Source organism: Drosophila persimilis, unplaced genomic scaffold (assembly GCF_003286085.1).
Source record: "Drosophila persimilis strain 14011-0111.01,24,50 unplaced genomic scaffold, DperRS2 tig00000000-arrow-pilon, whole genome shotgun sequence".
Taxonomy (NCBI): domain Eukaryota; kingdom Metazoa; phylum Arthropoda; class Insecta; order Diptera; family Drosophilidae; genus Drosophila; species Drosophila persimilis.
This window is the reverse complement of record NW_020825288.1, coordinates 2,887,863-2,903,431: the sequence shown is the minus strand read 5'-3', so window position 1 is coordinate 2,903,431 and position 15,569 is coordinate 2,887,863. Positions and strand designations below refer to the sequence as shown.

Genomic DNA, 15,569 nt, shown 5'->3' with positions numbered 1-15,569 from the left:
GGTTTTAGGACTGAAGGTCCTGGCTAGCTATTAATACTCAACCGAATATCAAAGTCGAGGGATATGATGGAATATGAATACAAATAATTTGTCGGTATATTTTCGGTATATTTCGAAAATCTGACCGTGATGGCGTCACACTATTTGTAGCATTTTTTTGTCTGGTGGCGTCGCGTTGTCGTTTTGATAATAATATTTTTTCAGCGGAAAAGACAAGAATAATTATTGTTACATGATGCTGAGTCGCAAGCGTCGCGCCAGCTCCATATCGAGTCGCCAGGACGAAGATCCGCTGATGCTGGACGACTCGACGCCGGAGCAGTCGCCGGTGCAGCAGACAACGACACAATCGGCGCGAAAAAAGCGCCGACTGGATCCGACCGAGCTCTGCCAGCAGTTGTACGACTCCATACGGAACATCAAGAAGGAGGATGGCTCGATGCTGTGCGATACGTTCATACGGGCGCCAAAGAGACGGCAGGAGCCCTCCTACTACGACGTGGTGGTGAATCCCATCGACTTGCTGAAGGTACAGCAGAAACTCAAGACAGACTCGTACGACGATCTCGAAGACCTGATGGCCGATCTGGAGCTGCTGATTGGCAACGCGAAGGCCTTTTACAAGCCGGAGAGCGCCGAGTACCGAGATGCCCACGCCCTGTGGCAGCACATCCAGTCGCAGAGGCAGCGCATAATGGAGGCCAATGGCATGGCGGAAGAGGAGCCGCGTGCCAAGCGCATTTCGCGCACTATCCGCCGAATGACAACCAGCACGGAGCCGTGCGGTGATCTCGACGACGAATTCAATCAGTATGAGGAGCTCTTTGCCTCGGTAATGACAGCCACCGACCCGATCACCGATAGGGCCATGTACCGCATGTTCCAGCTGCTGCCTTCGAAGAAGATCTACCCGGACTATTACGATGTGATTGAGCATCCGATTGACCTGCGTCTGATTGCGACCAAAATCCAAATGAATGCCTACTCCTCGCTGATGGAAATGGAACGTGATCTGCTGCAGATGACTAAGAATGCCTGCCTCTTCAACGAGCCGGGCTCGCAGATCTACAAGGATGCCAAGGCCCTGAAGCGCATTTTTACGCAAAGGCGTGGCGAGCTGGAAGCGGGCAAGGGGAAGCTGGCCAGGCGACTCAAGAGTTTGTCCAGTGCGGTCATAGCCGGTAAGAGAATAAATCCTCTTTTTTTGCCCCCAAGATACAATTTTACATTTACTTTCATTCGCAGCACTAAAAGAAAAGGTGGAGAGTTCCGATGACGAGGAGACGAGTAAAAAGGGCGAAGGTCCCATGTGGGCCCTGTTCGATTATCTTTATAATGCACCTGGGACATCGGAGCATCCTGGCATCACGGGGCCACCGCTGGGCAACTCCCTGTGGAAGCTGCCGGTGCGTCGCTTTCACCCGGAATACTTTGAGATGATCAAGCGGCCCATTTCCATGAGCCAGATCCACACGAAGCTGAAGAAGGGCGACTATGCGAATATAAGTGATCTCACCTCCGATCTGTATCTCATGCTGGACAACGCCAAGAAGGCGTTCGTGCCCAGCCATCGAACCCACAAAGATGCTCTCAAGATGCTAAAAATCATGAATGCCAAGCTGGTGGAGGAGTCCCTCGAGGAGACTGGAGACGAGCTGGAAGAGGAAGAGGGGGACGATCTGCTGGAGCCCGAAAGCTTTACATCGAGCAACGCCCAGACGGAGAAGCGGAAGCCGGGCAGGCCGCGCATCAACTCCAATTCCAACTCGAACACCTCGCACACGCCGAACAACTCGAATTCGCCCAAGACGAATCGCATTGCCATCAATGGGGCCATCAAGAAGAAGATCCTTGCCATCCAGAAGTGCCTCGTGGAGTACTTGGTGGGGAATCGTCGGCCCATCGAGCTGTTCATGGAGAAGCCGCCCCGCAAAGTCTATCCGGACTACTACGACATCATCCAGAATCCCATCGACATGAGCACCATCGATCACAATATACGCACCGATCGCTATGCCACTGTGGAGGATGTCGTCTCCGACTACCGCCTGATGTTCTCCAACTGTCGGCAGTACAACGAGGAGGGCTCCACCATCTACGAGGATGCCAACATTCTGGAGCGAGCCCTCAACGAGAAGCTCAAGGAGTTCCCGGGCCTCGTGGAGGTGAAAAAACCCCTGCAGAAGTACTCCAAAGTGGGGCGCAAGCTGAAGACGGCTCTGGTTACCGACCGCCTCTGGCAGTTCTATGAGACGCTGCGCGAGTATCAGGAGCCCAAGGGCAAGCGTCAGCTGTCGCTGATCTTCACCAAGCTGCCGTCGAAGGGCGAGTATCCGGACTACTATGACATCATCAAGGAGCCCATGGACATGGACCGCATTGCCCAGAAGCTGAAGCAGTCCGCCTACGAGACCCTGGACGAGCTGGCCGCCGATTTCCTACTGATGCTGGAGAACGCCTGCAAGTACAACGAGCCCGACTCGCAGATCTACAAGGATGCTCTGGTGCTGCAGCAGCTGACGCTGCAGTTGAAGCAGCAGCTGCGTATCGAGCGCGACTCGCTGCCGGACGTCCCGCTGGCCGTGCAGGAGCTGTTCCTCACGCTGTTCACGACCCTGTACAATCACCAGGATGAGGAGGGACGCTGCTACTCCGACTCCTTGGCCGAGCTGGCCGAGTACGATGAGCTGGGCGAGGGGGCCAAGGTGCGCGGCATTTCGCTGGACTTGATCAAGCGAAGGCTGGACAAGGGCGCCTACAAGCGACTGGATATCTACCAGGAGGACATCTTCTCCTGCCTGGAGCGTGCCCGCAAACTGTCGCGCACGGACTCGGATATATTTCAGGACTCCATCGAGCTGCAGACCTACTTCATACGCAAGCGGGATGAGCTGTGCAAGGACACGCTCAGCTCGCCCGCCCTGAGCTTTACGCTGGAGCGCCTGATGGCCGATGTGGAGGTGATGCGACAGCAGAAGCTGCTGCAAGAGGAGCAGGAACAGGAGCAGGACAAAGATGAGTTCAATGCCGCCAGCAAGGGTGAGAGCATGACAATCAATCAGCAGGTCTACTCCCCCGGCGACTATGTGTACGTGCAGATGCCGGAGAACAAGATACCCTCGATCGCCTGCATCGAGAGGCTGTGGACATCGCCCAGCAACGAGAAGCTGATGCAGGGCTCGATCTTCGTGCGGCCCCACGAGACGTATCACGTGACGACGCGGAAGTTCCTCGAGAAGGAGGTGTTCAAGAGCAGCATCTCGCAGACCATCTCCATGGACAAGGTGCTGGGCATGTGCTATGTGATGCACATCAAGGACTACATCAAGATGCGTCCCGACCGGCTGCAAGAGAAGGATGTGTTCGTGTGCGAGTCGCGCTACAATCTGCAGGGACGGTGCTTCAAGAAGCTCAAGAACTGGCCCCAGATACGCGAGGGCAGCTCCGTGAGGTTTGTGCCGCGCGACCAGCCGCTGGAGCTGAAGCGCGTGATGTCCGTGTTCAAGGAGCGCATCGAGAAGCACAAGGGAGAGCTGGAGGAGCTCAAAATGCAGGAGACGATGGTGGAGAAGGAGAAGCCCAATGTGTCCTGCGACCCGCCGCCGAATGCCGAGAACAACAGTGTCTACTACCAGCAGTACAACACCATCTGCAGCGGGGCCATCAAGACGGGCGACTTCGTCTACGTGGCCACCCAAACGGGCAAGCAGTCCGTGGCGCAGGTCCAGCAGATCTGGGAGCAGAACGGTAAGTCATACTTCAAGGGTCCCTGGCTGCTGCCCCCCAGCGAAACGACCCCCGCCCTGGGCAAGCAGTTCTTCCGCCAGGAGCTCCTCCTCACCACCGTCGAAGAGGTCAGTCCCGTGGTGGGTGTTGTGGGTCGCTGCGCCGTGCTGGAGTACGCGGAGTTCATCAACTCCCGACCCACAGAGATAGCCGAGAGCGACGTCTACATCTGCGAGTCCGTCTACGACGAGCTGAAGAAGGCCGTGCGCAAACTGGTGGCCGGCAACATGCGCAAGTTCCAGCACAGCTCGGCCGTCACCGAGGATGAGATCTTCTACTTCAAGACTCCCATCAAGCCGGCCAAGGATGTGAAGAGCGAGATCAACGATCTGAGCATGTTGGAGGACTCGATGGATGGTGATACACCGTCTCTGAGCTCGGACATAGCGGCCATGTCCTCGCCGGCGCCCTCTGTGAACTCCACGCCTCTGACCTCCAAAGTGAAGGCTGCCAAATCGGCCAAGAAATGCCTCACCGGCTACATTCTCTACTCCAGCGAAGTGCGAAAGGGTGAGTGCTCTCAACTGTCTGTGGGATTTCCCTAAGATACTGACCGTATATTCGTTTTTAGGCATTTGCCAAAGCAATCCAGAGGCCTCCTTTGGGGACATATCCCGAATGGTGGGCAACGAATGGAAGAATCTACCGTCCAGCGTGAAGCAAAGTTGGGAGGATCGCGCCAGCAAACAGAACGAGGAGACGGCAGCCCTGCGCCGTGAGATAGATGACACGCAGAACAGTGCCAGTCCTTCGTCCCAGGTAAGCGCCACCCAGGAGTCCACAGGTCCACCGCTCACCTTCGAGTGCCTGTGGGACAAGTGCGATTTCCAGTTCGAGGAAATGCCGGACTGCACCGAACACTGCCTCTCCGAAGCCACCGGCCACATACAGCGGCATCCGCCGTCGGGCGTGGAGATTGAGTACGTCTGCCTCTGGCGCAACTGTTCTCGCATCAAGAAGTCCACCCAGGGATTCCCCAACGTGGTGCGGCTCATCAAGCACGTGCGCGAAGTGCATCTGAGCAAGTGCGGAAAGGTTTTGGGCATCACCGAGCGCAGCAAGAACTTTGTGCCGCGCCGGCAGAAGCACATGCCCCAGATGGCTGCCACTGTGCCGCTGCCGCCCAACAATGCCCATTCACCGCGTGCCGCCAACACCGCAGAGGCAGCGCAGCTGCAACAGCAGGCGCCGCACACTCAGCAGATGCTGCAGCAGCCGCAGCAAACGATTGTGCTCGGACCACCGCCAGAGCCGATGTTTGTCACCGTGCCGCCGCGCACCACTCGAGTCATCCATTCGGAGGCCTACATCAAGTACATCGAGAGCCTCCAGACGGGCAGCCACCTCAACGTGGCCGCCTGCAACAACAACTGGCGGCGAGCCCTCACACACGTGACTCCCGCCCAAGTCGTGCCGAAGGTGCCACTGCCCGAACACTGGCTGGGACCCAATGCCCGCGATCAGGACAGCGTTGTGCAGGCCCTGTGCCACCTACGCAACTTTATGCTGGACGATGTGCTGCAGATTCGCCGCAGCTGCAACTAACCTCCGCCAAGCAATCATCTTAAGCCCAAAGTGTTTCGAGTTCAATGTTAAAATGCAACAGGAAACAACTATTAACCCAATCCAATGTTTTCGTATTGTTTAAGAAGCAGTCGTACCAGGACAATCGTATCATTAATTGTGAATTATGAATTATGAGTATTTAAAGTTAGCACAAAATGACCATATCCAACGGAATTGGACTCTTTTCCCCTTATAGTTTTCTTTCAACCAATGGTTTCTACTACTTCGTTCTATAGTTTTTTCTCAAATACCAACAATGTTTGATGTTCATACTATTTACTCTTATCATCTCCTTTTCACTATGTTTGTAATTTCTTCCATAAGATATAAAGTGTATTAAAATTATGATTCTACTATTGCATAAAACACACGTTCTTGTTTCCACATGCTCCCCCACGCGCTATAGAATGCTCGATAGTTGCAAATACCGCATACATGCCGTGTGCATGACAGGACACCTTGATGCCCGAATTGACTTTCCCTGAACTGCTCCAAAATTAAAAAGCCTGAAATATGATGCCTATTCGTATAACCGAGTCTTCGCTATGGCTTTCCAATGACTGTGGTTTCTTTGAAGGGTGTGCATCCGCTCCTGTGCTCCGCTCCCATATGGTGTGTCGGTTATCAGCCTCTAAGGGGGATGACGTCAGGGCATTGTTTAGTTTTTGTGTGTTCTGTTTTGCTCCGTAGCTACGACAACAAACCGGTTGCCCCGGAATATGGCAGCGTCACCCGGTTATTTTGTGGCGCTTATCTAATTGGCCCCTGCTCTAGCCTGCTCTGGCCTGCTCAGTGGCGCTCAGTGCCGCTCGCACGAGCTCTCGGCGATGGCCTCATTGGCTGAACACCCGCTGGCCGTCGAGGCGCCGTCGAGGGGCTGCGCTGCCCAAAACTTGGACCTCCGAAATTAGTCGTAGTCTGCCGCTCGCACATCGTGGACGGTATTCATCAGATACGCAGCACACATCAGAACACATTTATACTATCAACCAAAGAAGCAGCCATGTCGGAGGGAGAGTCAAAGTTTGGTTTCAAGGACATGGAGAAGGCCCTGGAGACGCTGAAGCTGCTGGAGGATCATGACATGCAGTACCGAAAGCTGACCGTGCGCGGTCTCCTTGGACGCGCCAAGCGAGTGCTGACCTGTGAGTGGTTCAATCATAGCGATAGTCTCTCCCCACTCACTTGATTCCTCCCCGCTCCAATGCGAATGCAGTGACCAAGGCGGAGGAGAAGCTGAAGAACATCAATGAGGCGATTGGCGTGTTCGAGAAATGGCTGGAGGATAATGGCGGCGGGGCGTCCAGCAAGAACGCCAAGACTGACAACGAGGATAAGGTGGAGACCGTGCCCGGACTGGGCTTCAAGGACAAGGCGGCGGCGGAGGCAACGCTGAGGTAAGCGCTGAAGGAGGCGTGCTCCATTTGGGGCATACCAATGAGGCTAGCGATGACCGACCTTCGGGCGAGCAGCGAGCGGCAGTGAGCGGCAGCGGCATCTTATGATGTCATGTCACAGTTATAGAGTGTTTCGAACTCGGAAGTCTCATTAGATTGATAGAGCGAGCACCGCGCCGCTCTTGCTGTATGCCTCTCTGCTGCTCTCTGCCAGCGAAGCGGTTCGTAATTATATCGAATTCGTATATGTGTACCCCTCGTCACTTGCACATATATCCGCACATTCCACTGCTCTGCCTGTATCCACAATATTTGAATATATTGTACGAGTATATGCATTCGATTCAATCCCACATTGCAGCATTCTGGCGGAGCGTGACCCGGACTACCAGAGGCTGGCCATCAGGGGATTGATTGGCAGCTCCAAGCGAGTGCTGTCCGGCACCAAGAACGAGGACAAGATCAATTCCATCAAGGAGGGAGTCCAGGTGCTGGAGGATTTCCTGGAGAAGTTCGAGGCCGAGAACCGCATCAAGGAGAATCGTGCCTACTTGGCCTATGCCGTCGTGTCCAAGCTGCCAGAGCCCAAAGAGGATCTGTCCGTCGAGTTCCTGGCTGCCTACGGCGGCTCCAAGGCCAAGGGCAACTACAAGCACCTGCGCACCATGTACCCCAAGGAGGACGACACCACCAGCTGGGACATTGTGCGCAATCGCCAGATAGCCAAGCTGCTGGAGCAGATCAAGAGCGAGGAGGCCAAGCTGTTCGACTCGGAGTCGGGCGAGCCCACAGATCTCCATTTGCAGCTGATCCACTGGGCCTACACGCCCCAGCCGGACAAGGTGAAGGCCTATGTGGAGAAGCTGGCCAAGAAGACGCCGCAGAAGCGCAAGCCGGAGAGCAGCAACAACAGCAACAGCAACAGCAGCAGTGCCAACGATTCCAGCAGCGAGGACTCCGACGATTCTGTGCCCAAAAAGAAGAAGAGGGAGTAGTGACGCCCACCCAGGGGGGAAATGGATCAAGGCTGCCACTTTGTAACGAACAGAAAACGGTTCATAGTTTATTTAAGTATTTCTGTAACTCAACCTCAACGCAAACTACGATTAATGGTGGACATCTTCTATATATACATATATATATATGTACTTATGTATTGTGGTATATAAATATCGTATTGCGTGGGCGTATGCCTCGCGTAGGCCTCGCTTTGATGAACAAAAACAATAAATCCGAGAGAGAGTATTGCATTTGTGCCGTTACACATCGAACATCACGTTTTTCGACGTTCCCCAACACTCACGCACTTGTTGTTGTTGTCTAGCACTCTTTTCCGTTATTTGTGTCATCATAGCGAAACCTTCATTCGACATTCACCCCGCACTCCGCACCCACGCAACTAAATTACACAATGTACAAGAGACCCAACAACCACGCCCATCCGGCAACAATCCCACGCTCCGCCCACAGTCCACGTGCAAGCACTAATACTTATGCAAGCCGGCCGTGTCATAATAGTCCGACTTTGGCACGCGAGGAGACTGCGCTTGGGCATCGGTGGGAGCTGGCGGCGTCTTGGCCAGCGACAGAGTCAGCTGGTGCTGATCGCCCTTGCCGGTTCCGGCGGTGAGATGGCCATAGGCCATGTTGAACAGCGCATCCGGATCGCAGACGAAGCGGTAGACATAGCGCTCCCCATTCACCTTCTGCATGATGCCCTTCTCGTAGTAGTAGCGGAGACTGCGGGACAGCTTGTCGTAGTTCATGGCCGGGCGGTTCTTCTGGAGGCCCCACCGTCGGGCCACCTCCTCGGGCTCGATCAGCTTGAACTCCATTCCCCTGCCGGTCCAGGCAATGCAGCTGGCACTGCGAATGGACAGAAGGATAGTCACAAAGAAGGTGATTCACACTACGGACTCTCACCTGGTGTTGGGCTCATCCAGAAGGGCCACCAGGAACTGCCACAGTTGCAGCGAGCCGCGACGCTGGCTTATGGGCTGTCCGTTGCTGCTGGTGGAGATGCCATTGCTGGCATAGAACTGGTCCAGACGCAGCTCCGCGTCGCTGGACGTGGTCGAATCCACCACGCTGGGCCGCAGACCCCCGGGATAGGTGGAGGATATGGTGGCGTTGTACGGACCGCTATCGTACTTCAGTTCTGCATCACTCACCGCCGCCGCCGAGGTGGGGGAGAGATCTCGATAGACGGTGGCATGCGACTGGGACTGCGTCTGCTGCTGGTGCACATAGTGCGCGGGTGTGCCGTAGACAGCCGAGCTGGAGATGACAGCCGTGTGGCTGAACTTGAAGGCGGAGGCTGCGTGCAGTGGAGTCAGGTGGGTCAGGGCCTGCTGCTCCGCCTGCTGGTGGTGTCCATGATGATGATGATGGTGCGGGTGCAGTGCCGCATGTTGCAGTTGCTGTTGGTGATGCTGGTGCTGTTGCTGCTGCTGCTGCTGCTGTTGTTGCTGTTGTTGCTGCTGCTGCTGCTGCTGTGCCGCTGTCGTGGTGGAGTCCGCGTGCTCGATTTTCGTGTTGGCCTGGAAGTGCTGCCCAGAGGAGACATCGTTGCAATAGACAGCAGCAGCAGCGGCGGCGGCGGCGGCAGCGCTGGTCGTTTCTGGAAAGGATCCGGAGCCGGAGAAGAGTTGGAAGGAGCTGAATGAAAGCCGCTTTCATGCACGTTTAAACAATGTCGAGACATCGAGGGAAGGGGCACTAATTACATGGGTATCTCAATACCCTTACTCAAATAAAAGCCTCAAGGGTGTCTGGTAGTGTGAATGAAGGAATCAGTGAAGATATAAGACTAAATGTATGGTTAAGTGTTCCTGAGGTTCCCTATTCCTTAGCTCTGTAAATTCTTCTTTACATGTTTCTGTAATCAAAATCTGTATCCCTTAGTCCTGTCGTATCTTGTACATTTTTCAGGGTATTCCACACTTCGTTAAGTTCCTAATGAGCTCTGTTGCTCTGTTGTTTCTGGTGCTGCTTTGTACCTAAATGGCCAAGGTATTTAGCAGCAATTAATTATTTAAACAGCCCACTCCACCCTCTTTGCGACTCTGCCTCCCACCCACTGGAGGCAGGCACTGCAAAATGGCTCAATATGCTGCAATTTAACAGGAAAACAAACCTCTCTGGGTGTGCACCCACCCAACCCACTCGAGCCCACTCGAACCCACTCTCCTGCCCACCAACTCGGAGCTTGCCCTTTTCATTAGCTTCCATTCCCAGGTCTTCCTCTGACTTTCGTTCTTTCCATCCCACATTCCACTCCCCCTGGGCGCGACTCGACGCTGGTGGCATTACAAATTCAGAAGATACCTCTGCATAATCCATGAGCAAGTGTCGACAAGTAAAAACATCATTGCCGATAACAACAGCGATTCGACCGGCGCGACGCGACGCACCGCCGCTGATGGAAATGCAAACCTGTTGGCCGTGCCCATAAGGGGAACGCCCCCACACCAGCACTCGTTGGGCTTGAATGGGGTGTGAGGACAGCGCACCCCCCTTTGAAGCACTCGGCGGCGGTCTGTGATTGAGCTGCTTGTTTGACTGATGCTGCCTCCCCATCGCTGCCTCCTCACCCACCCACCGGAGGCCAGCTACTGTATCTCCGTGCGTGGCGCTGCTCTCGAAATTGAATTCCAAGCTCGTGCCTCGTGGATGCCGGTGGCCCGCCAATTGGATTAGCGGTTACTAACACCGGCGATATTGTTATTGTAAATTATGCGCGCAATTTCATTCATTTTATTTGAAAAAATATCCAGCAAAACGAAGCAGAAAAACGGAGCCCAATAATTCCCCGTAAGTGAAACGAACCCACGAGGCCATCATCTTGGCCAAACAAATTGAGTTATTGGCATGCAAAACTGATAAGGCGTGGAGCAGAAGCCTCACGGATAATTTGAATAAATGATGAACGAGCGAACGCACATGACTTTAATAATTTTCTTTTCATTTTTCATGTTTCATTTCGATCTACATATTAAGTATTCGGGGACTTACCTTCGTCGCTCTTTTTCAGAATGCCCGCGGGTGGCGATGATGGAAATCTGGCGAGAGCATAAATCAAGAAGAATATTGAGTATAGGCAGAAGGAGAAAGGAGACTGCCCAGGAATTGCTGATTGACTTAAAGTTGACTTGTCTTGTCAGCATGAGCTTCAATAATCCAGCGGCAGTGGCAGCCACATCCACTTACCTGTAGCAATATGGATGCGGATGCGAGTGCGGAAGCGGGTGTGGGTGCGGGTGCGGGTGTGGGTGCGCATGGGTGTGTGGGTGCGTCACAGCGGGTATATCGAAGAAAGTTGATGTTCTTTCATGGCGCACGCCTTTGACATTCACTGCAGAGATTCCAAAGAAAGTAGAACCAAGAAAATTACACATTTTTTGCGGCTGGGATTCATAAATGTTAGTCGAAAGCTTCCCAAACTCGTACTCCCACTACTTAATCCAGGGAACCTCAGCTTTGTTAGATAATATTTCATATTAACGCTCGCACCGGGATGTCTTTGAGACCACAAATCGAGCTTGTCAAATGCACTTGACTTGGCCATAATCGAGTGGCAAGACAGGTTTAAGATTAGATAACAACAAAAAAGGAAGTGCTTTAGTCTGCCTTAAAGAGCCTCAAGGGAATACATTGGTCTTGAACTGTTTTCGATTTGCTCAAGTTATCTTTGAGATTAACTTTCAATCGGATTTAGGAATGAGTGAGATTTCCTGAAGCTCTAAATTGATTTTTCATCTTTCCGAATCGGTTAAAAACTCCCTAAAATCACCCACTATGGTTATTATTATGTTTTCCCGAAGCTCTAAATATATTTATTATATTTTGGGACTCGGCACGCGCCATCTCCAGTCATGCTTTCTTATTAAAAAACGAAACAAAACAAAAACAAGTTAAAACAAAGCCTCCAGGCGGCAAACGGGCAAGCAAACCCCAGTCCAACCAGTCGAAAGTCCCACCCTTCCCCTACGCCTACCCATTCCCGTCGAACGGTTTCTCATCCCAAAACCCCCCCCAACTCATAATGGAAAATTAATAAACAAGGGGGACGTGTAAATAGATAAAACAAACAGATACAGATTCGGGAGGGGGAAGCTGCATCCGGGCTTGACAGTGGGTGGGGGGAGGTGGATGCGTGGATGCGTGGAGGTGGACGGACGCTTACCATTGTACCTTGCGTTCAAGTAACCCTCGGTGGATGTGTCCAGCCCGAATTTGCCAATAGCCGGCGTGGGCGTGGGCGTTGCATACATGACCAGCTCGTCGGCCAACTGCTGGTGATGGTGGTGGTGGTGGTGATGATGGTGATGCGCATACCAGGCCGATTCGCGTGTGAGATCTGCGGAGGGAGAGAGGAGTTCCTTAGAGCAGAGGGCCATGGGAGAGTAGAGGATCACTACAGACCATTGCATAGAGAGGCGCCGCCTCCGTTGGAGCTGCTGGCGGCCGCGGTGGCATTCATCAGAGCGGACGTTGCAATCGATGCCGGCGGCGACAGGCTTCCGGCTAGGCCCGGCGGTGTTGCCGTCGACTTCTGTCCAATGCAGATGGCCTCCATCAGAGTGTGGCCGGCATCCAGGTCATTGCTGTGGCATTTCTTGCGCTCCGTCTCCAGGTGGCCGCAACTGGAGGACGATGACGATGAAGATATGGCCTTGGCCACGGCCGGCAACGTCGAACTGACACAGGAAACCACCGAGTCTGTGGTTAAAGTGGATGTATTCGGCGCCCCATGGTAGAGCCCCAGATGATGGTGATGATGATGGGGATGATGGTGCGGATGCGGATGCGAATGCGAATGGGAGTGATGATCCAAGTGCGTGAGCGTCTGCTGGAGCTGCTCCAAGTGCGTCTTGGCCTCCTGGCTGTAGTCGCTCTGTGAAATAAGGAAATGAGGAAACCAGACGCAGCAGGAAATTACTCATGAGTTTTGGGCGTTACTTTGGGGTTCGATTCGTGTTTTGGCCTCCTCAAATTAGTTGTCAATTTGTAAGTCTCTGTCTTTGGGGGAGCATTTCAGTAGCCATCGCTTAAAGGGGGCCCTTAAAGCCACCTGCTGAGTGCGTTAGTGATACCCGCTGCTAACAGGTTGCAGGAAACAATGGAACAACAAAGCCCTGTCCCAGTCCCAGTCCCGGTCTCAGTCTCAGTCCGTCACATTGACATAGTCAAGTGAATGGAACTTGTGGCAATTAGTTTAACAGCTTCTGCCTTTGCTTTTGCTTCTGGGTGTCAATTGGCCGCGTTGAAGCGTTGTTCTTGCCCCGGCCGGGCCCATTAAGTAATGAGACATTGTCATGGCACAACTAGAATTCGCACCTCATACTACCACTCGTATGAGGTATGGGACACTACCTCCATGTATCTCCATCTCCATTTGCGGTTTATTGACACTTTTACATTTAATGAGCTCTGCGTTGAGGTTAACCTTTCTTTATGGTCACACACTCTCGCTCTCTCCGGCGGACATCTCTCTGCCGGGGGGACGGAAACTCTCATTAAAGATTGCTGGAATTTCACTTTTTTGTTAATGGGGGAAAATCGTTTGTAAATCTAGCCCTAGCCCAATCATATCTCAATGCTATGATGAGTGATGGTAGATGATGGCGGTACTACCTATTCTCGGAAGAAAAGTAGCTATGAAGACGGATCCAAAGTAGACAAAAAGAGTGTTTCTCCAAAGGCATTATCGATTCCAAACAAATTGCACTTTACTTACCCAAATATCTGCCAATATTTTACTTGGATACAACTGATAAAATAATAGAACATAAGGCATAGCCATCGGATCTCTCCATACACCTTCGGCAGACAGCTCTTTTTTTCAAAATTCATTATCGAACTCAGTTCAAACTAAATGATAAGGATCACAGGAGTGGGCCACACACTCCCAAGACAAAATATAGTGTTAGAACAAAGACCTGCCCAACTTTAAGAATGGTATGCAAAAGCCAGTGTGAGTAATATTTAGTTCGAATCTTATGTTTCCCAGAACTTCAAAGGGGTTTCCATGACGTCCCTTCTTGAGTTATGTGTAACCGATTTTAGAAAGGTTAACAGTTCATTGTTTTTCTAAAACAGAAAATAGTTTAAATAGAAGAGAGAGCTTGGGTTACCCCACAAAATCGATTCCCAGTTCCCAATGAAATAAACTTAGAGGCGAAGACCATTTCGAAATGTTTGCTTTTTGAAAACAATCTTCTTGGGACGCACATCCCAAAAGTGCATTTCGTATGGTATCCCTCACTTGACATTTGAAAACTGGAACACCAAACGGTGCGCGGCGATGCGATGTGCACCGTCGCATTCGAGAATCATTTGTACGATAGTTACCCCTAATTACATGCCCGTAATCGTTGCCGGTTGGGCTCTATCGGCAATAGAAGCATCAGTTCCAGTGCCAGCTCCAGCTCCAGTGCCAGCCCTGCTCCAGATAGATACTCTCCGAAACGCAGAAAGCGGCACCGGGCCCGTGCCCGTGCCGTCCCTCTTTGTAATAGAAGAAGAAATGCAGAATGATCAGCTTTCTCCTCCTCCGAGCCGTGGGTTATGTAAGTCTTCGATGTTGTGTACTTGGATTCGTGGGCGAACATATTACATTTGGCAATCCACAAACAGTTTTGCTTCCGCTTTCTGCCGGTGTACAAATTTTGGATAAATTGCAAAATATGTCGTTTGCTTCCGTTTGCTAAGTGCAAGCAAACAATTTGTCAAATCAAATTACCACAATTATTTAGTGTAACTGTCACGATCACATAGCGCACTCGGAGGCAGTGGCAGAGGCAGAGGCAGAGGCAGCCAGCGAAGCGTTGTCACCTGCCACGCGTGCGCAACTGCAGCAAGGGCTCAACGATGACAGCGGTGGAACGACTAAGGAATGCCCTCTGAATGCCCTTTAGCTTTCGAAAGCGTCCCATGTGTTTATAGGATATGCTTATAACATATATAGGAAGAGTTTTACAGATATAATAGTAGGATTTCTATAAAAAGGATTCTCTAGATCGTTTCATCTACAACTCAAATAAGTTTCCCTAATCACTATTGAAATATTAGGGCTAGCACTTGTGTTAAAGTACTTCTTAGAGTTTCAATATGGAATGGTTTAGGTAGACACAAATAAACCATACCACCCACATTAGAGCGTCCTATAGTTGGGGGAATATACCCTTTACCTAGAGGGTACTGCAGGCCCTACCATTAGACCCTAATTTGTATGCGCAATGGATGCCAATTACGATTGCAATTGGGAAAAACAAACGTTGGCGGTGACTGACTGACATTCGGAATCGTCCGTTCGATGAATCAACTTTGAACTCTGGCAGACAATGAGGAAGGTAGGAGCCCTCGTATGTGTAGACTGGTGGGTGGTGGGTGCGGGTGCTGGAAAAGATTACGACGCATGCGCGCCCGCAACTGCCATTACGAAACTTTGGCTGTATTTACTTTGCATCGTAGAGGGGCTCTGTGTGTGTGTGTATCTGTGAGGTTGATCTACTTTGCAGCAGCCGCCACACGACACCAGAGGACAGAAGCAGGGGACAGAAGGGCAGAAGAGGCCGACAGAAGACAATGCTTTTCTTTTTTCGTATTTTTCTGTATTTTTTTGTGTCTTTTTGTCTTTTATTTCCACGCTGAGGTGCGTTGTGTGCGGCAAATTGGTTGGCGGCTGTCGCGGACTCCGAATCCGTACCCGACTCTGACTGTAGCTCTGAGCTCCAACTCCAGCTCTGGGCTCCATCTTGGGCTTGGGCTTGGGCTTGTGCTTGTCGTGGAAAACACTTTCACTGCACATGAGAAGGC

The 15,569-nt window shown here is 52.1% G+C and overlaps 3 protein-coding genes across 3 annotated transcripts; 2 read left to right on the top strand and 1 right to left on the bottom strand.

The window, feature by feature from the left end:
* The first annotated feature begins 208 nt into the window (after positions 1 to 208).
* LOC6595268 (protein polybromo-1) lies at positions 209 to 5,672 on the top strand. Its single transcript, XM_002020171.2, has 3 exons — positions 209 to 1,181; positions 1,246 to 4,296; positions 4,358 to 5,672. Exons 1-3 carry the CDS (start codon positions 233 to 235, stop codon positions 5,329 to 5,331), a joined length of 4,974 nt encoding a protein of 1,657 aa, XP_002020207.2. The 5' UTR covers positions 209 to 232; the 3' UTR covers positions 5,332 to 5,672.
* A 560-nt stretch (positions 5,673 to 6,232) lies between these two features.
* LOC6595270 lies at positions 6,233 to 7,994 on the top strand. The gene is made up of 3 exons (XM_026995343.1): positions 6,233 to 6,497; positions 6,569 to 6,749; positions 7,111 to 7,994. Exons 1-3 carry the CDS (start codon positions 6,356 to 6,358, stop codon positions 7,742 to 7,744), a joined length of 957 nt encoding a protein of 318 aa, XP_026851144.1. The 5' UTR covers positions 6,233 to 6,355; the 3' UTR covers positions 7,745 to 7,994.
* Positions 7,995 to 8,072: 78 nt separating this feature from the next.
* Positions 8,073 to 15,561, bottom strand: LOC6595271 (ETV5-related protein Ets96B). Its single transcript, XM_026984170.1, has 9 exons — positions 15,460 to 15,561; positions 14,586 to 14,668; positions 14,113 to 14,258; positions 12,174 to 12,689; positions 11,935 to 12,108; positions 10,959 to 11,103; positions 10,764 to 10,810; positions 8,673 to 9,369; positions 8,073 to 8,615 (listed from the first exon to the last, which is right to left on the bottom strand). Exons 1-9 carry the CDS (start codon positions 15,559 to 15,561, stop codon positions 8,234 to 8,236), a joined length of 2,292 nt encoding a protein of 763 aa, XP_026839971.1. The 3' UTR covers positions 8,073 to 8,233.
* Between the last annotated feature and the right edge of the window lie 8 nt (positions 15,562 to 15,569).